Source organism: Protopterus annectens, chromosome 12.part0, assembly GCF_019279795.1.
Source record: "Protopterus annectens isolate FY-2018-M chromosome 12.part0, PAN1.0, whole genome shotgun sequence".
NCBI lineage: Eukaryota > Metazoa > Chordata > Ceratodontiformes > Protopteridae > Protopterus > Protopterus annectens.
In genome coordinates this window covers 357,684,697-357,706,545 of record NC_056746.1, presented here as the reverse complement: position 1 = coordinate 357,706,545, position 21,849 = coordinate 357,684,697, and the positions used below count along the sequence as shown (strand labels likewise).

The following is a 21,849-nucleotide window of genomic DNA, read 5'->3' as shown; positions in this document are numbered from 1 at the left end:
CAGACTCATCATAGAGTACAATGCCCCATTTGGGATGTACCTCACAAGACACTTCCAACAGCTGTAGAGCCCACAAAAGTACCTCACCAAGAGGATTACTGGCCTCAAACATATGTCCTATGCAGCCCGACTGAAAAAACTCTGGTTGTACTCAGTGGCATATTGCTTACTCAGAGGTGATCTCTGCCTGACTTACAAAGCCATGTCCAACTCAGAATTGATGGACATGCTCCACCTAAAGAAATCCAAGTCACTGCAAGCCACGCACTCTAGTGAGCTAAACCTCGCCACAACAATAAATAGAACATGCTGGAGGGATAGATTCCTGTCACAGAGACTCCCCATGCTTTGGAACAAAATTCCTAACTACATTAGGCAGAGCCCCTCTCTAACACTCTTCAAGAGAATCCTTGACGAGTGGATGGGTAACAGAAAATACACCCCTGGGATCACTTCATTGGCTCTGCTTAACAGAGGCTCAATTAATTAATCAATGGGGCAGCAAAAGCCAACACACTCTGGCTAGGCTTATAAATGCCCTCGGGCAGATAGCCTAGTACCTACCTATGAACCTATAATATTACCATGAAGATAGTCCACATCTCTTTCCTTACAATTTTGAATCTTTGGGATTTATTCTTTATAAACAATAATAGATACATTGTGAATGGCCTTATTTTATGTTAATGTTTTAAGAATTATTTCTTTTAAATCCACATTCTGGTTTACAAGGATATCTTCCATTTCAGCTCTTGATAACAGTAATAAAGTTTAAAATGGATTCTCTTGGGACACTCTTTCCAACAGTGCTAGTGCCATGACCCACTAGAAATGTTCTTCCCAACATTAAAGTTCTTTTTATTTGCGCACCTTGTAGAAGCACACTTTTGTATTGTGTTTCTGCATTAATTGCCTGTATTGCATTTGTGACACCACTGCCATGGTTCAAAGGCAACACACACTGACTGCATGAGACATTGCTCACAGGATGACTCAGGAAAAAGGTCCACATGGATTAGTGTCCTATCCCAGTTAACAAATGCAAGCAAATAAATAAAATATAACAATAATTAGTGAAACTGCAAGATTTAAACAGATGGCAAAGGCAAGAATACATACACACACACACACACACACACACACACACACACACACACACACACACACACACACACACACACACACACACATCATCATGAACTCCGTTCTTCCCATTTTTCTACACAGGGTTGGGGTGTCACATGAACTGTCACCACCTCTTTCATATTCAGTCCATCTCTCTTACCTTCTTTGACAGTCATGCCTGTGACTGTCACAAATCTTTTCTCATGCAATGCATTCCTTTACCTTCTTCCTGTCTCACCCTGATCTTTGTCACCAAATTGCTTTTTGCATTCCTGCACTTGTACCCAGACCACTGTAATCTGTTCTTTTTGACTTTCTCTGTAACTGGAACTACTGTGGCATCTGCTCTGATATTATAATTTTTTCATCTGTCCCTCAGTATGTATCTCTGTAACCTGTAGCTTCCTCAGCTGCTCTGCCTTTACTGCCCAGGTTTCTGCACCATACAGTAGTACTGGTCACACCACTGTTTTGTATACCTCACTTTTCAGCTTCTTTGGCATTATTCTGTCAAACACTAACCTGATACTCTGGCAGTTGGCTGCAGCCTCTCTAATTTTAGCTTTGACCTCCTCATTCAGACTTCCTTTCTCTTCAACCACCCCTCTCAGATAATTCAAGTTGTTAAACTGCTCCATTATTTTCCCTTCTGAATCATTTTTCATCTGTTTCTGATTTCCCCCATTTGCTTTCATAACAACTGTCTTGTATGTACTCAGTTTTATCTCATGTGCCTTCAGATTTGCATTCCATTCCACTATTATTTGCTGAAGTTCTTGTTCAGCATCTGCTTGTAATGCCATCTTGTCTGCATAGAGCAGCTTTGTTGATCTTTCCCCTCCAACCTGTTTGCTAATGTAGTTCATCTGCAGTATAAACCGCAGTGGGCTTAGAGCTGCACCCTGATGCACACCCACTCTCACTGGGAACCCTTTAGTGAGTGTGTACACTGTCTGTTCTTGTGACAATGAGTCCTTGTACATAGCCTGCAATAAATCTTCCAATGTTTCTGGGACTTCGAACAATCATAGGAGTTTGATACATGTCTACTACCCATAGTTGTTAATGTCCTCTTTGCTCTTGTGCACTGGCACTAGCTTGTTCTCCAATCCTCTGGGATACACCTTTCTATCCATAGTGCTATGAGTACCCTCACGAGCCATTTCTCCCCTAACTCATCCAACATCTTGATCATATCTGCAGTGACCTCATCTGAGCCTGCTAGGGTAGGCTGGGTTACATGCATTTCATGGAAATGATTTTTATCCAATGTGTGGAGTGAGTGTCATACTGATTGTTTCATTTACCGAGTTACTAGTTTAGCCAAGTTTATTTATGCGAATGTGTAGTTGTTGTTGTTCTTCTTCTTTCGGCTTTTCCCGGTTAGGGGTCGCCACAGCGGAACTCCAGTCCGCTAATGATTGGCAGTAGATTTTGTACGAGTGCCGAGGTGGCAGCTCGACACCCAACCTTCAACCAAGGCACGCCCATTCTATGCATGTCTTTCGAACGCCGCTCTACCATGGGGAGAACATGCAGACTCCACACAGAAGACGCTTCAGCCAAGAATCGCACGGGAGAACCTCTTGCAACAACGCTACCACTGCACCACCATGGCTTACTTTATGCGAATATGTAGTGCAGTTTAAAAAATTTTATTGGTGTTGTGTGACCATGGAGTTAGTATACATAAGTGAAGGATATGTGGGGACACCACACATACACACACACACACACACACACACACACACACCCACAAAACACACACACACACACACACACACACAGTTGGTTTTGGTGGTATTTTAAGATGTTTTATATGTAAGTACACAAAACTACACACAACTGATGAAACAGAAGCAGGTGTCTATAAGATATGACTGGATCCTGTACCCTGTCTGCAATATTTTGTTAGCATCGACAGTAAAAAAAAATACAATTTCACTTCAGTCATGTTATAGTACTGTGCACAATACAACATTACTGTTTTGTTGCTGATGAAACTTGTAAAATAAAATGTTACTAATAGTTATATCTAATAAAATATATTACATTTTAATTTCACATACATTCTTTTCAGAGTAGTAGTTTGAAATCCTCTGCAGTTTAACACTGACTATAAGTTTGATTATTGGAAAGAGAGATCACTATACATTTCCATTTTCCATATTAAGCATTTCACATTAACATTTGATATAAATGGCTGGCAATGATGTAGCATGAACAGCCAGAATTGGTGATGTTCTGACTTTTTCTGTACAGCTGTTAAGAAGTTTTAGTGTTGGTGCTATTCTCAGGGGTTAACCCTTACACATACATTCACATTCAGACATCCAGGCATGCGTCCCCCCCCCCCCACACACACACACATACACACACTCTTAACATGCACATTTCCAGACATTCCCACATACACAGTTAGATCCACTCCTCTGCGAATGAGCCCCTGTGTACTCACTCAGTCACACTCATGGACACAATCATGTACACACCTACACTCACACCCAAACATATATACACACATGCCTGCATGCAAGCAATTTCATTCATACCCCTACAGACAAGCCCACATATGTGCACACACACTCTGACATACCTCCAAAGCTTCACTGGACTTACCTTCACTGTGAGTACTTCCATGGAAGTGAATGGGTGACAGCTGTCTTCTGACAGCAATTTTTTCCTTCTAAAACAAAATGTTATTGAATTGCACAGCTTAGGAACTCAGGAACTGCAGACATTTCCAGGAAACAGCACATAGCTAATTACAATAGCCACTTCTCTGGAATGCTGCATTAGTCTCCAGTGAGACTGCCATCAGTGCTGAGGCCCCCATGAAGGGAAAACTTCAGCAGTATAGCCGTATATGAATTAGAAAGCCGTATATGAATTAGAAAAACTTAAAGGTGGACACCTTCCAAAATAAGGCTTCTTCTTCAGATTAAGCCTTTCTGAATTGTAAGGATTGTATTTTCTATGGTATTTTATTTTGATGCATTGCTTCTGATTAGTATTTTCTATGGGATTTTACTTTATGTTTTTTTCTGATTAGATGCATTTCATTGCTTTACATTTTCTATGTTATGATACACACACACCCACACATATATGATGAGAGAAGCTGATGTAAAAAGGAGCTATAAGCATGTTATACAGACATGTAATAATAGTTCAGGGCTCAACTGTCCATATTACTGTGCCTATCAAATAATTACTGTAGCCTGAAACTGAACAAATACTGATCTAAAATACCAAAAGTAATTTTGTAGTATCTACACTCGAAATGATTGATATAGAATTATTATACTCCATGTTGGGCTAATTAGATCATTCCCCATGGGAAGGCACCAAAGTGCTATGAAGAGTATTACTTTATCGGGAGGCCATCTTTGTTTTTCATTTCATATCATCAGACCTACATCATACCTCCCAACTGTCCCGAATTACTTATTTTTTACTGAGTTTTGGGGTCCAAATAATGGGGTGCTATGATTCCCGAGTGGCACCCCTTCATTACCGATTTCTTTTCCTTTATTTTTTTTGTTCTTTTTTTTTATTTTTCATGCTTTGAGCATGTGCGATGACGTCAGCTCATCAAGACTACCAGCCTGTTGGAATCGAGCTTGCTCACGGCGTATTTCCGGGTGATTTAAATGGTTTGCGAGCGGGAAGGATTTATTTTGGTGAAAGGGCCATCAGACGGCATGGATTTATTTTATTTAGAAGGCTGGAAAGAATAGATTTATTATTTTATGGTGAAACACTTTGCTAGCAGCCAAGGAAGGATTTATGGTGAAACGGTCGTCGAACGGCATGGATTTATTTTATTTAGAAGCTGGAAGGAACAAGGAATGGATTTATCGCTCTGGGAAGACTGGAGGCTCCAATGGATTATCACTGAAATGTATGTAGTAATATGGTCAGAAAGGAAGGGTGTGTGTGTGTGTGTGTGTGTGTGTGTGTGTGTGTGTGTGTGTGTGTGTGTGTGTGTGTGTGTGTGTGTGTGGTAATGGGACATTGGAATGGCTGCAGGGGGACTCTGGTGCCATATTTTGGTTGTCTGTTCTTCAGTTTACATTTGAAATTTGGCATCTCACAATTCCACTGGAGTGGGCGGGGTTGCATGATTATGTATGCAAATTATATGTTAATCAGTGTACAGATATGTACCTATTTTTCATGGGCTTTGTCCAAATTTTTGATGTTTCCAGGTTGAGAGGTATGACCTACATCCACATCTCATGTATCACTGTAAGTAACCAAAAATATACCCTTTAATCTTATAAGACTCTAGACATGTGATGTCATTATCCTGGTGAGGTATTACTTTATTTATTTAAGTTCTGAGAATTAATCAGTAGCTGTGACACACTTACAAACCAATCCAGGGTTCATTTCCAGCTACAAGCCAAGAAACAGGCTACAGTACCTTACAAGTACAGTTAACAAAAACAGAAATTAATAGAATTAAAATCATAATCTCACTCTCCAAGTAAGTAATGAGTTTCTTTTTAATTTATGCCATTTATTATTAGATACATTGTATTCTTAACTGGAAATGACAATGACAATTTTTCACAAAAGTGCCATATAGGAGTTTTTTTAAGCAACAAAGTTACCCATTATTTTTTGTTTCTTCTTTCTTTGTACTAATGATCTGTAAAATAATCTGAAACCATTTCTAAAATTATTGCTTGTTTTTAATGCTTCTCATAACTCATAAAGCACTAGATGTTTTGAGTCATTTAGGGACCTCTTGGTTTATTTCATACTGCAGGTGTGTCAAATGCTTGAACTGATGAAATTACAGATATGGTACAATATAAATTCAGCTCGCTCACCGCTAAACTTAAAATGGCATGACTCTAGATCTAAAAATATTCCTTTGATAGCATAACATATTTCTTCATATACAGAGTTCTGCTGACATTATCAAACTTACCCGATATTTTTTTTTTCTGGATAGATAATATCGAGTAAAAAGGTCACACAGAAAAACAATCAGTAAAAACTAAAAGAAAATTCTAGCCAAACTAGAATTTCCACTGTGTGATTCCTTAAACCTCATGTATTAAAGGTTTGGCTTTATTGGCCTGAATTTTCCCATTAAACAACTTAAAAAGAAAAAAGTCATGGGCATTCAGAATCACCATATAGCTGAAACACCTGATGTTCTTAAGGGTCATTTGCATATATCCCACATGCCTCTAATACATGAGGTTTGAGAAATCACACAGTGGAAATTCTTGCTTGGCTAGAATTTTCTTTTAGTTTTTACTGGATAGATAATAGTCTGAATCTGGAATAGACAGTACATACCTTGAAGTTCACAACTTCTACTTTATGATGCTGCTGGTGTCTGTCTGCCAATTCGGACAAAAGAGTTGATGTTTTATCCCAGTCTTCCAGACACTCAATGACTTTGCTCAGTAGCATTACCACTCTCCGACCATGTTGTCTGACTTGTCTGCTTTCTTTTATACCTTCTTCAGTGTCAATATTTTTAAAGTTCTTGAAATATGTTCTGGTCTGTGGATAATCTAAAAAAAGTCTAAAATGAAAAAGAAATGCAAAATGATAATTTTTTGCTACATGTACTGCTAATTATGGTAAATGTTTATGAGCCACCATTGTGGTTTGTAGATGTTTAACATTAGCAGACTGTTTTCAAGTGCACATCAGAGTGAAGCATGAACATGTTCTTCTTATGAAGTTATTACAGGTAGCTGTTTACATGCATATATTAAAATTATGTATATAAAATGTAACAAAAAGCAGTCTCTAGTTGAGGTTTATTTATAAGGGTGAATAAAGAATTGTTTTCTTGCAAAAATTATAGGGAACAATATAAAAGATAAATGCACTGCTCATCAGATTAAAAAAAAATAAAGACTTTCGGCTTTTCCCGGTTAGGGGTCGCCACAGCGGAACTCCTGCCCGCTCATGATTGGCAGTAGATTTTTACAGTGCTGAGTTGCCAGCCCGACACAGAATCTTCAAAGAAGGCACACCCATTCACGCTCGCACCTACCTGCATGTCTTTAACATCATTTGACTGCGGGGAGGACATGCAGACTCCACAAAGAAGGCGCTCCAGCTAAGAAATGAATGGGAGAACCTCTTGCTGTGAGGCAACAACGCTAACCGCTGCACCACCATGGCTCAATCAGATTAAAAAAAATGCAAGTCCATAAATTCAAGTGTCCATAGATTCTTTCCAAAGTTCAGTTAAATGTGGCTTATTGTCATCACTATAATCCTAGTATTCCTTTACTGTGGTTATGCAGGATTTTCAACAAAGCTGTACAGTAAAATAAACAGTATTAACAGATATCAGTCACTTCCCCCCAGGCAGGTAGGACTAATTGCCATAACTTCTCTTTTACAGAGTAAAAGCTCCTATCTCTTTTCAGGTTTCAGGGACACCTTCCAGACTGCTTTCATCTTTCCCATGCAGCTTCCTGGAGACTCCTCTTGAGAACCCTCACTAAACCAAGAGATCAAGAATGTGACTACCTCAGGAGGTAGTGACTTCGATATACAGATAGATGAAACAACTCCTCGCTGGTTGTTATGGAGAGTTGTGTGTCTCTGGTTTGCTTAACAACTACAGACTTAGAAACTGCAGCTCACTTCCATGATACACCCCAAATGTGTTATCATTGTGATAGTTACAAGGGGAGTCCTGCTTGTCAAAGGATACAGTTGTACACTTCTTTGCATCAAGTAGGTCTTCAGTTCCCTATAAAGTGAAATCCCTAATCTTTGCAATTGTTACATAGAAATTATGCTGAACTCCACCATAGACTGTCCATTGTGAAGATTTGGCAGCTCCTCACCGAATGTTAGCATGTGCTGTTTGTCTGAGCTCCTTTTAAGTTTCACAGACGTGTGTACTATTCCTTTGTTTTTCCCTTCCAGGGCATTTATGACATCTGCAAAGACAATGTTGCCATTTCTAGTGCTCTCTAGAGTGCCTTCCCTCCTCTCATTTAATTGGTTCTGTTGTTTTAATCCCTTCCATAAGACAAAAGATATGCTGAATTCTCTTTTATATTGTATCTTTTTTGCCACTCATATGAACTGTATGGCCTGATATATTTACACCCCATTCATGATCATTAGTGTCAGATCCTTCTCTCCATGTAAGACACTAGTTCAGGCATTTTTTTTGCTACATTGTAGACAAAAGTACTCACTCCACTCCATTTTTTTTTGCATTGTCCTGTTCTGGTACAGCCATGTTCACTTTGCTTATTCTTTTTTTAGCTAGGTGTAACTATGAAAATGAGGTTTTGGTGATCCAATGTCCAAGCTAGGCTTGAATAGAATCCATCATATCTCATTTCACCTGAGCCATGATTAATTGCATTTTACATTTTTCATGTTATGCCAACAAACATCACACACACACATACATCACCAAGCTGCCATATATTCAAATGTGTTCCAGTTTCAGATTATAACAATTAATGGTATGCTACTGTACAGTGTGACATGCATATTGTAAAAATAACACATCAGGATTTTGTTTCAGAACATCCAGTAGCCAAGGACAAATGCTAAGTATTAACTTATTTGTGTGTGTCTTGAGGCTTTCTTTTTCCAACTCTGCACAGGAATGTTTAATAATTTTAGCAGAATAAAGCATTTGGGCCAGATTCAGAAAAGTTACACCAAGGTATCATAGCTGACCTTAGGCATAGGCCAACTAGGCGGCTGCCTAGGGCGCCGCTCAAGCAGGGGCACGTTTCCAGTATTTATTTGAGTAGGTACACCAGGATGGGGGCACCGGGTAGTGTGATGGGGGGGGGTGCCATGGAGCCTTTTGCTAGGGCACCAGCTGACCTAAACATGATGATAACATAGCAACTTTATCATTACATAAACATGTTGCTAACATAGTAACTTTATCATTACATAAACATGTTGCTAACATAGTAACTTTATCATATTCCTGAAACAATTTCCCAGTGAAAATCCCTTAACAGATAAAAGATGTGCTTCATTCCAGCTCATCCCATCAAGTACCTCCAAATCACATCTTAATCAACACTCATTTTCAAAATTTAATTCTGCAAAATCTAACTATTCAAGCCAAATTTGATTTACACACTGTTTTAGAGAGCTGTAATAGGGTAATTCCCTTTACTGCTTTGCTTCAATTATGACTAAGCACTAGTTATCAGTCTTCTGTCTGGGTAGGAGATGGTCCAGTCATTCCACATTGAGGTGGGGGGATATGGCTCCCTGATCCAGGCAGGAACCAATAAATTCACATTAGCCCAAAAACGCTAATTGGTTAAATTCCATAAATTCAGTTAGGATATCCAGTCAGTTGCTGGAGGATATAATAAATTGAACTCATGGCCTCCTTTACTCAGTCTTAAACCTCATGCAGGCAAAAAGCTACAAGACAAAGACTTTATTTATTTGCATTTGTTTACAGGGATAGTCCACTGGGCTATAATAAAACCATTTTCAGTGGAGGCCTGGGGAGAAAAGCTGCACATTAAAAAAATAATACATAAAGTCAATGCATAACAAAAACATACATAAAGTTAATACAGTACAATGAGTACATTAAAACAGTAAACAGCAAAGGTAACATATTTAACAAGTGATTGTAGTGCAGGTATAATAACAAATTGTCATAAGATTTAACAAAAGTAAAGGAAAAAAGACACTGAATAGAAATTACTAAAGGTTGACATAGTGAGGGTTACAGCTGTCATTAAATGTATAGTACATTTTAAATATCAGTGCCAGCATTATGTTTTAGGATTCAGCCAAGGTAATATGAAAGGGGTCTATATTATATACTTAAAAAGGCTTTCCATCGAATGCCTTTTCATTGACCCTTAAATAGTTAAGTGCCATTACAGCGAACACCTACATCAACAATTTTTTTCCCTGGGAAAAAAATCACTTGCCCCATAAAAAAATGACACATCACTTTGAACATTACAAAGTGGGGGGCTTCATGCCTACCACCCCCCCAACTAAATATACCAACTCCAAGGGAAAAGATCGCTGATGTGGTCATTCTCTGAAATGGCACTTCGCTATTTAAGGATCGATGAAAAGGCATTCGATGGAAAGCCTTTTCGACAACGTAATATAGACCCAATGAAAGACATTACATAGAATGTAATTGACAGTAAAAAGTAGCAAAGCTACTCCTGGAATTAAATATAGTACATTTTAAACAAGAGACCAAAGCAATAGCCAACAAATTACACTGCTGCATCTATGAACCTTAAGAAAGTTCCTTAGTTGATACATTTCAAAAGTCATCAATTATCAAAGAGTCATGAATATGCATGTAGAAAGAAATGTACACTGAGAAGAACTGCTCTCAGTTTTATATATATATATATATATATATATATATATATATATATATATATATATATATATATATATTATAAACACATACACACATTAATAATTTGGAAGTGGGTGTAATCTGTCCGCTAAACAAATGAGGCCCAGTTTTTGCATTCTCTGTTGCTATTAATTATTCTGCATAGACAGTAAAGCATAACTTGATACAGCTCACAAACAAAAGCATACATTGTCTGCAATGTATGAAGATACATTAGTCTTAACACTGATCTGTGAGAAAGGTCACTGTATTTTTTTATTAATGGACACTAACCAGGGGTAGGTCATGCTACTGGACTGCAGCACCCCAGCCGCAAAATGAAAGGAAACAAAAATGTAAAATGAGTCCCCCACGTGCTTGCTCCTATCTGGACTGCCATTTAACCAGTCCAGATTACAGAGAAGTCAGTGTGTACAAATGCCCAGATGTCTATGTGGTTACAACCGCATAGACTGGAAGGAGATCAGACTGCTACATCTGCCATCACGTACACGAATAGACAGCACTGATTAGTTCCCAGGAATCGCGCTCTCGCTAAGGGAATATGGTTCAGCTGGAATGAAAGATACTGGTGCTGCTTGCATGGGAATTATACTGTACTCTCGCTAAGGGAATATGGTTCAGCTGCAAGGAAAGATACTGGTGCTGCTTGCACGGGAATTATACCACGCTCTCGCTAAGGGAATATGGTTCATCTGCAAGGAAATATACTGGTGCTGCTAGCACAGGAATTATACTGCACTCTCCCTACGGGAATAGGGTTCAGCTGCAAAGAAAGAAATTGGTGGTGCTGCTGCTTGCACGGGAATTATACCACTCTTGGTAAGGGAATAGGGTTCAGCTGCAAGGAAAGATATGAGTGGTGCTGCTGCTTGCATGGGAATTATACAGGTACTGGTCTACTTCAGAAGCTGTATGTGTGCTCTCTCTAAGGGAATCAGAACACAGGAATTATACTGGTCTACTTCAAAAGCTGTATGTGTGTTCTCACTAAGGGAATCAACATGGGAATGCAGTTCTACTTCAGAAGATGTGTGTGTGTGTGTGTGTGTGTGTGTGTGTGTGTGTGTGTGTGTGTGTGTGTGTGTGTGTGTGTGTGTGTGTGTGTTTGTGATTTTTGCCTCATATTTTTGCTCTGTTCCTCACAAAATCTGTAGTTTACTGGAATTTTGTAATCAGTGACCTCACTAAATAATGACAGACATTTAAATTTTAGACTTCATATTTTTCAGAAAATACATGGTAACACAAAACCTTTTATTCTAGAAATTTTCTAAGTTTATAAGATCAATATTTGAAAATTGTCCCTATTTTTGGTACCATGTTTCCCCATTAATGGCTTTGTCCAGTTTTTTGTGGTAAGAGGTTGAGAGCCATGGCAAGAACTGATTTCACTGAATATGTTTGGGGGCTGTATTCCCCCATTATTGGCTTTGTCCAGGTGTTTCGTCCTAAGAGGTTGAGAGCTATGGTGAGAACTGAATTCATGAAATGATAGCCATCTAAGTTTCAGTCTTCCTGCTTTCAAGAAAGAGGTTATATGGCATAGTGGTATGTTGCTCTGACTGTAGTGCACAGGGTCCTGGGCTTAAGACTTGGCAGTGAAATGCATGGTGGTAACATATCATTTTATTCTAGCAACTTTCCAAGATTATACAAGCAATGTTTAAAATGTGTCCCTGTTTTTTGGGCTTTTATCCCCCCAATAAATTTTGGCTTTTTCCACATTTCTTGTGCTGCAAAGTTGAGAGATACAGTTGTGTCGAGTGGATTTTACAAGGAGCTGAGAGCTTCAGGGGAAGAGAAATTTAGTGCTGCTTATACTGAGTTGGCTTGCATTGTTAATAGCATAACAGGTTGAATACTTGCTTTTGATGCAGAAGGCTGTGAGTTCTACTCCCACAGTATTTAGATGCATTGCTGATACTGTACTGTGTTGTACTTTTAAAGGGGGTGGATGCTGTAGTCCTGAGAATGTCCTCTTTGGTGGAGATACCTAGCAACTATGAACCTGTTATCAATTTACCATCCATTCCCTATTGCAATATTACTAGCTTATCATTTTTTAATGTAACATAGACAATTAATTCCTCAAGGGCAACAGGCACATTATTTGTAGATGCAACAATGAAATATAAAGTTGTTTGTTAGCAGCAATCTCTTCATTAGTTACAGATCTCTTTAATGTGGAATTATTTAGATGACTTTTACTTCTGCAGAGATTGTGCATATTTACCGATACTGATAGATTGTAGAAGTTTGAGTAGACTTTTATGATGGAAATGTTCTGAACTGGGCAGTTTTGTCATTATTGGTGCATGCATTTTGTTTCATTGTTTTCTGGACAAATGTTCAAAACAATTAATTTAAAATGTCCTCTAACAACTGTACTGTATTATACAAGGAATATAATTTAATACAATCAGGAAGGTGTTTACTGATTATCTGATCAGCTCAGGTATGCCCCATCCCAGTTCTTGGTTGGATGTGCTTGATTAGGAACCAGTTAAATCAACTGTCTACAAGCACAAACTTTTTTTATTACTGAATATTTTCACTGATTAAGTCTGAATGCTACTGGAAGTCATGAAGCCAGATTAAAGCAATCACTTCTCTTAAATATTTGTTTTTTTTTTTTTTTGAGGGGGGGGGTACTTAATGTCCACACCTAGGGAACTAAGTCTGTCATGTAGGATTTCTGCTGCACAATGATTCCAGCTGAACTGTACCTCTCAACTGTCCAGATTTTCACAGAATGAATAGATTTTTCCTTCTTATTTTTGGTTTGTTCTTCATAAAATTTGTGTTTTTCTGTCAAATCATTTAGGAATGAAGTAAATGACATTGAGTTTCAGACTTCATACCCTTCAGAAAAATGCATGCTAAAGCCAGACTTGGTATTCTATCATCCGTCTAAGTTTATACAAGAGCAATTTTTAGTACTGTTTGCTTGTTCCCCCAATATATTTGGCCTTGTCCAGATTTCCTGCATTAAGAGGTTGCGAGGTATACGCAAATTAATTGCTTTATAGAATTAGGTAATATCCAAACCTCTCAACTGTCCCCGATTTTGGCTCAAAATGTTGCTCTCCCCCTAATAATCCCTCGGCAATTTTGGAAGAAACATGGAGGGTTTACAATTAATAAATAATTGCAATGATCAGAGTTATGGATTACTTTTATTTTAAAAATGCATGTAGATTCTCTTATTTTGTCAGCTGCTCAACTTAACAGTACTAATATTAAAAAAGTGTCCCTTCTTTGACAGGTTGCCAGCTGTATTGTGTGGCTACTTTATATTTTTGCATCATATTTTGGTCCGTTTTTCATAACATTGTGGTTTTCTGGCAAATTAGTGCCAAATCATTAAAGACTGAAGTTAGAAAATAATGACAGACACCTGAGTTTCAGATTTCATACCATTCAGAAAATTCATACTAATGCAAGACTTACTATTCTATTATCTTTCTAAGTTTATAAGAGCAATATTTAAAAGTTGTCCTTATTTTTGAACCTTTGTCCCACTTCTATTTATGAATTTTTTCAGATTTCTTGCTAAGACGTTGAGAGGTATGACAGATGTGTCAGGGCTATCACCATCAGCCAGAGACATTTCAAATTATGACATACTTGTCGTACCCCACTCCCCCATGTAGTGACTCTGGATGTGTCCGAGCAAGGCAAGGAGCAGTTATGCAGTGTAAGTGTGCAAAGTATCCTCCCATCCAAGGTAGACACAAGTACTACAGTGGCTTTTCATCTGTCCTTGATTTTGCAGAATGTTTTGGTGTTCTGTCATATTTTTATACTGTTGATTTATGCTTCTTTTTATTCAGAAAATCCATGTTGTTGCAGTGGTTGTTGCTCTGTGTTTAAGTAGCAATGCTTTAATGACCATCAGGTAAGCTTGTCTGAGATTATAAGATGCAAGTAAGCTTTAATAAGCATACTGTTAAAGAATTATCAACATTGAAAGCCTTTTTATTGTTGCCATGCAGAGTATATTTACATAACTAGATAACGTATAAGCCTTAGGTATTGAAATGCATATGGCAGTATTTGTAATAAAGGACAGGATTACAGTATTTTCAGAAACTCATTACATTTGTTGGAGACCTATAGTCATCTTTTCAGGCTTTACCCATAAATTAAACAGAATGCCAATCTATCATATGTGGTCCATAACCTGAGCAGTAATCCTTTAAAGCAGTTTATCTTGAGCTTGTTCGTTGTTTGCTGTTCATTTTTTACTTTGATCATGTTTTCCCCATGAAACAAGTAGATAGTTGTTGTCAGGCTGCAGTTTTTTTTGTAGTAGAAACATTTTTACAAGTGGGGGTAATCAGTATCACAGAGATTGCAACTTTCAGTATGTTACTTGGTACTTTTATAAAGCTGAATATAAATTATAATTAGAACTGCAGTACAAGGAGAAGTGGTTTGAGTTGAGTGCTGCTTGTTTTTTTATACTTGATTTCAACTGACATTCCAATAATGCATTTAATTTATTTTTTCATGCCTCACAATCTTTTTGTTTCCATTTAGATATTAAGTAAGCTGTCATGTAGCCAATGCATTGAACTATTTTTTTTCTTCTCCACTTCATTTTGTTTTGATTGGACTCTCATCATAACAGTTTGGCACCCAGGGCAGCGTATTTAATTAAAGTCCCAGTTTTTGTGGTTTTGAACATAGCTCCACCCATTTCTAGTTGGACACACCCCTTTCCATTTGGCCGCACCTATTCAGCTGTCTCCTGCAGCCCCCCCTCTTTGATTTGAAGTCACCAGCCGCCACTGACACTAACCTGGTGCTTCGTGTCATTGGTCCAAGTGTAACCTGGACAACATGGCACAATGTACAATCAAAAAGTAGTTCTAAAGGACTGGCCTTTTGGATTTTACTTCTTAACACATCACATGCCAGCCAAGGCATAGAACAAAACGTGAAAGTTAGAAATTTCTTTGGCACTATCCCACAAAAAAAAAAAAAATATCAAGCATAACCAAAGCCAGTACACAAACTTATAAACAAAATAATTATTTTCACAGCTCCATAAATATTTAAGAATAGAAACAGTTAATATAGCATATAATATAAATCCAACCAACACACACCTATGCCCATAAAAAGATCTTATAAACCACATAGATGATACGTATATAAAGTATATAAAGAAAACCACATAGATGATAAGTACATGAAGTGCAGACTAGATGTATGAACCAAAGTACACCTACACGCACTAACCACATAAGTGATGATCCTCAGCAAAAAATTAAATGTTCACTGCTTCATGCACATATATGTGTAACAATTCAAACAACTAAGATATAACTTACCCAACCACCTCATATACTGTCTCTGTCTGCTTCACACTTTATGAGCAGGCTGGCACCATGCCCAGAGCTATTAGCAGCCTCACACACCCAGTCTGGTGACCTGAAACCAGTGCATTCAAATAGTGTCTAAGTCCAACAAAATGCACATATTACAACGCATCTCCACATGGTCTTGTTTCACTGCTAAAGACAAGTGAATATAAGAATTGCTTTTACAAAAATAATTCAAAAATACTTCTATTGTGGCAATGACTGTTGAATTGGTTCAGTCTGTTTCAGTTTCTGTAGGTTTTGCTCTCATTAGCTGCCTTCTCTAACACAAATACCTTTTAGCCTTCTGTTCTGACAAGAAATCCCACTAGGCCCTTCTTGGCTTTGCACTCCTTTCAGGTAGCACAAAGCTCCTTCAAATGCTTTGCAGATCTGCCAGACTATTCCAGCTACTTCTTATGTTTTGAACAAACCCTTCAAATCAAACCAGTTCAGTTTACTTCAGTCACAGGCTAATACACACATTTCCGAAAACTTTGGCATAGCTTATTAGGACGCAGCACACATACACACCTGCACACATGTAAGTACACACACACACACACACACACACACACACACACACACACACACACACATGCCACAATGGGGGAGCAGGGGAGATTTTATGGGTTGTTTTTCATTGTATTGCTGTTCAACTTTTTTGATCCTTTTTTTTTTCACTCGTGAGTGTTCACTACTTTGTTAGGTAAGGATATATATATATATATATATATATATATATATATATATATATTTATATATATATGTGTGTGTGTGTCTACTTCTTATTGGATTTACACTTTACTGAACTGTAGTTCACTGACACCATTTCTATGAAAATACAACATCCTGAAACTGCATGATTCTAAATCTCAGTTAAGCAAAACAGTTACCGTGCAAGATGTACAATTAGACTCACAAACACACATGTTGTAGCATTTTTGCAGGAGGGCGAGCCCCCCTGCACCCCCACACCCCCTGAAAATTATACATACCGACTCCAAGGTCACACTACTATGACAGCAAGGGTAGATTTCCTGACTATTACTGTAGTGCAATCTCCATTTAAATTCCACTGTATGAATATTTCTAAACTACCTGCATATCTGACATTCAACAGAACTGCTACGGTGGATGGCAATGTACACAAACACACTCTAATTGTACATCTCACACAGTAACTGTTTCGCTTAACTGAGATTTTCAAGAGTGCAGTTTTGGGATACTGTATTTTCATAGAAGAGGTGTCGAACTACCATTCTCCAAAAGTGTAAATTCGATAAGAAGAAGTAGATATGATCGACATTTCAGAATGTTGACATTGATATGGCCGAGAGCATATGATCAACATTTGAAATGTCAAGAATGTCGACCATAAAAGGAAAAAATAAAAAACACAAAAAAACTTACCTTCATGCTGCTAGCAGGGGGCCATGCCCCCCTGCACGCCCCATGGGGGGCTCCACCCCCACAACCCCCAGGAACTTAAATATACCAACTCCGAGATCGCACTACAGTGTGGACCATTACGCACTGTACAGAGATGCTGGTTCCACATGGTCGAAATTTCGAATGTCGATCATATGGTCTCGGCCATATGACTGTCGACATTCTGAAATGTCAACCATGTGAAGGGAACCTATATATATTCTTTCGAATGTGTCTTGGTCGAACTCAAAAGCCTGAAACAGCAAAATATCGAAGCGGGTTTTAAGCAAATTCTTTCTCTGGGAAAGAATTTGCTTGGCCACTTCGTTACTTTGCTGTTTTCGGGACTGTAGTGCGGTCTCGGAGTTGGTATATTTAAGTGGGGGGGTGAAGCCCTTACTTAATGCAATGTTTAAAGTATGTTTTTTTTTTGTTGTTGTTGTTGGAACAGTGATTTTCTTTCCCTAGGAAAAAAATTGCTGTTATGACAGTTTGAAATTGTAAGCTTTAGCTTACATAGGGTCGATTAATCACCGTTCGCTTTTTTAAGTGCTCGGTGATCTAATATAGACCCTATATATATATATATATATATATATATATATATATATATATATATATATATATATAATGTGTAAATTTGTGGCATATTTGCACACATAACACACACACACACACACACACACGCACACACAAATTCTCTTACTCTAACCCACAAACATTCACTCACACATACCACAGAATCTTCTTCCTTACCTAGAACATATTCTAATGACCAAACCCTCATTCCCAACCCAATCACACAAGTGGCATAAAAATATTTGAACTTCCTCCATTCAAACAAAATGACAATTGACATTCACACTATTCACTATGCATACCTTCCAGAACACACAGCCAAATAAATTGCCTTTCAACACACTGTCCAACACAGATATACACCATATATATACAATGTGTGTGTGTGTGTGTGTGTGTGTGTGTGTGTGTGTGTGTGTGTGTGTGTGTGTGTGTGTGTGCATATATATATATATATATATATATATATATATATATATATATATATATATATACACACATACACATGCACAAACACACCTATGTGTGTGTGTGTGTGTGTGTGTGTGCGTGTGTGTGTTATAGACAGATGCACTCATACATTTTAAATATATACTTTAAATACATACGTGGGTGGAAAAAGCAGTATCTAAAATGAAATCTTATACATATGTATGCACATGCGCGCACACACACACACACACACACACACACACACACACACACACACACACACACACACACACACACAGGCATACACAATGCAAATGTGTTTTATGTACATGTGTATGTATATGTATATATAATATATTCATATTATATGCACACACATATATACATAAAGCATAGTCACTCACATAGACAAGCATACCTATTTCATGTTAATTTGCATGCATTAATGAATACCGTTCTTCCTGATATAAACCAAATAAAAATGTTCTCTCCATTTTACCTAATTACAACAGTTCGTCCATTCTCCTCTGGGTTCTGACATACGATACTCCAGATGTCTCTAATGTTCTTTATATCAGTCGTGCTGAGAGAACACATGCTGACAAGGTGCTTGAACAGGATGCAAAATGAGGTCTGCTGAGTTCTTTTGTGCTGCTGCTTAGAGAAGCTTTCACCTCAAGTCTGCCTGAGCAAGGAGTCGAGGCTGGCTGCTGTTTTTAACAGCCGAATATCCTGATAGAAGCCAGCCCCTTTTGGTAGGAGTGGTCTGTTTTAACACATACATACACACCACTTTTACTTGGCATTTCATTCATTTATTTGTAGTTGTAATTTATGACTGGAGTTAAGAGAGTATTGCTTTGTCATCATTTGAAATTATAGATTGTATGTACAGAATCAACAGGCTTAGCTAATGTAGGAGGGAATGAAATGGTACCTCAGTTAAGTGAAACAGATGTCAGTGCAGACTGATTTCAAATTATATAACAATGAACAAATTAGCAAATGTAGTGTATCAGGCTGTTATTGTTGCACTGGAATTCATTTTGCACTAGCAACATTTGTCAAAGCAAGGGTTATTAAGATTTGTGCAACTGGATGTTTTTAAGATTTTCACATCTATGAGAGGAGTCTGTAACATGATTTGTAAATGCCATCCATTAGTTTAGCTGCTCAGTCCATGTCAAGGTTGTTGTAACTATCTTTGAAATGGGCACTGGGTAGGGTACCCTCTAAACTGTAATTAATAGGAAGAAGCTTACATTTCAAATAAATTCATTATACACAGAGAAAGTGATAAGAGACAAAGAGAGAGAGAGAGAGAGAGAGAGAGAGAGAGAGAGAGAGAGAGAGAAAGAGAGAGGGAGAGGGAGGCAGTTTAGTGTCGCTGAACCTGTTGACAGACATTCTGTGCAGAGATTTCTGACATTTTGTGTTAGTGAAGGAAACACACTGTAAAGCTTATCAACCATTAATGAATAATAAAGCCACTAAGTGAGTGAGAAAATCGCCTAACAGAAAATGCTTTAACCCCTGACAAGAGACACATTTAGCTGGTTTTCTTTGATAACAAATACAATTTAAAAAAGAAAAGAAATTAATGCTATTTAAAGAAGCAATATCTCCTGACAAGGAAAGGGTTAGAAATCTTGGGGAGAGAATGAAATACTGTTATATCCATTTATGAATGCTAACCTAAATCATCATGCTAAATATTGCCCCGTGTCACAGTTACTGCTAATGAAGAGTTGTAGATATGCACATAGAACTGATGTCACTGTTACCACAAGCCCACAGGATAGTGACAGTGCTCATCTTTCTGCCTTTTGAATAGCTATGAAAAGTATTCTAAACAGAACTTTATGGAAAATGTGACACTAACGCAAAGCTGAGCCATTAAAAAATATAGGATAAGTCACTAAAACTTTCATTGCTTTAATCCAAGTCAAAACCAGGGTCCCAACCAAACCTCTCAAATGTCACACACATTTTAGTTCTAAAAATATTGAACTACAGAGACAGTTTCAACACATTGCTTAGAGATTTTTTATAGCATTCATGCATAATTATTATAGATAGTTTGTAATACACAAATAGTAAAGACACTTCTACTCATGATCCGGCTGTGTTTTGTGTTACCAGTTTCATCAATTGTCACACATTTTCCCAGATGTCATTCACTGTGTCATAAAGTTTGCCAAAGAAAAGTGAAATAAATAACTTAAACAGATTTATTTATAAAATGAAAGTTATCTTTCAGCAAGCCTGGGTAGGGTTGCCACCTTTTCAAATGACCAAAGTGGGACATTTTTGGGACACACATCAGATTTTACAGGCCAACACATACCCACAGTCAGTACAAAGGATAGAACTTTACTTTTTTGCCTAAATAAAAGCTTATTCTTGTAACAGTTTAGTTGCTTATTCTGTTTCTTGTAACATTTAGGTATTTTAGATACAGAAATAATTATTTTATGCAACTATTACATAAAATGTGGGACATAATTATGTCCTATAATCTTAGGACATTTGCCATTTTTAATATTTTTTGTCAGGACACAACTGCCCAAAGAGGGACTGTCCCTCGCAAAAGTGGGACAGGTGGTAACCCTAAGCCTGGGTAACTAGTACACATGAGGTAAGTATCCATCCAATACATAGTTAGAAGTGAATTCAGTCACATACTGCCTGCCCATTTCATGGGATCAGTAAGGTAGTCCAGACATACAAGTTACTTCTGTTGCACGGTTGAAATGAATTGAGTGTACTTGGTCCTCAGCCTCATAGTTCACATTATCCTTTAACCACACATCACAACAGTTTAACACACACACACACACACACACACACACACACACACACACACACACACACACACACACACACACACACACACACACACACACACATTGTGGTCCATTGTTACTAAAAACTCTACATCTTAGCTGGTTTAGAGTTGTGTGGCAAAAAAAAAAAAAAACATGCTATAACAAATATAGTACTCCAGACCTGAGTTAAGCATATCTCTGGAACTCATAAAAAGAAACATATGTGAGATATTTAATTTCTTCTGGGTCATAATTTGATCAACATGGGTACAATTCTTTTTTTCTTTTAGCACCTTTATTAAAGTATCACTTAAGGCCTAGGCAAACATACATTTGTATAATTTATATAAAAGAAAAAGAGCATACTAACTTGTTCCCAGTTACATATATTATACATCACATATGTTCTTTTGTATAACTATCACCAGTCCAACGTTAGATAAATTGCTCAATTCTACCTTCCCTTAAACCGCAGTCATTTTCCAGAACATTATCCTGCATGTATTGTTCTCACAATTTCCATGTATTTCTATTCAATTTGGTCCTACCCTTTTCTTAAGATCCCACTTCCACTTCTTTTTTCTGTGTTACAATATTCAATACTTCAAACTGAGATGGTTTAGACATTGATTTCTATTTTCTAGTAATCACTTTTTTTTGCAGCCACCAGAATTAAATTTAATAACACTTTACC

General features: G+C 37.6%; 1 protein-coding gene across 1 annotated transcript in view; it reads right to left on the bottom strand.

The window, feature by feature from the left end:
• The window catches only part of LOC122816566 (cytoglobin-2-like), a 124,424-nt gene extending 105,390 nt beyond the window's left edge, over positions 1 to 19,034 (bottom strand). The window contains exons 1-2 of the mRNA XM_044089429.1: positions 18,827 to 19,034; positions 6,445 to 6,676 (exon numbers count right to left, since the gene is read on the bottom strand). Of these exons, the coding sequence (XP_043945364.1) occupies positions 6,445 to 6,676; positions 18,827 to 18,924 (330 nt within the window). The 5' untranslated portion in view covers positions 18,925 to 19,034. The remainder of the gene's footprint in view (positions 1 to 6,444; positions 6,677 to 18,826) is intronic.
• Between the last annotated feature and the right edge of the window lie 2,815 nt (positions 19,035 to 21,849).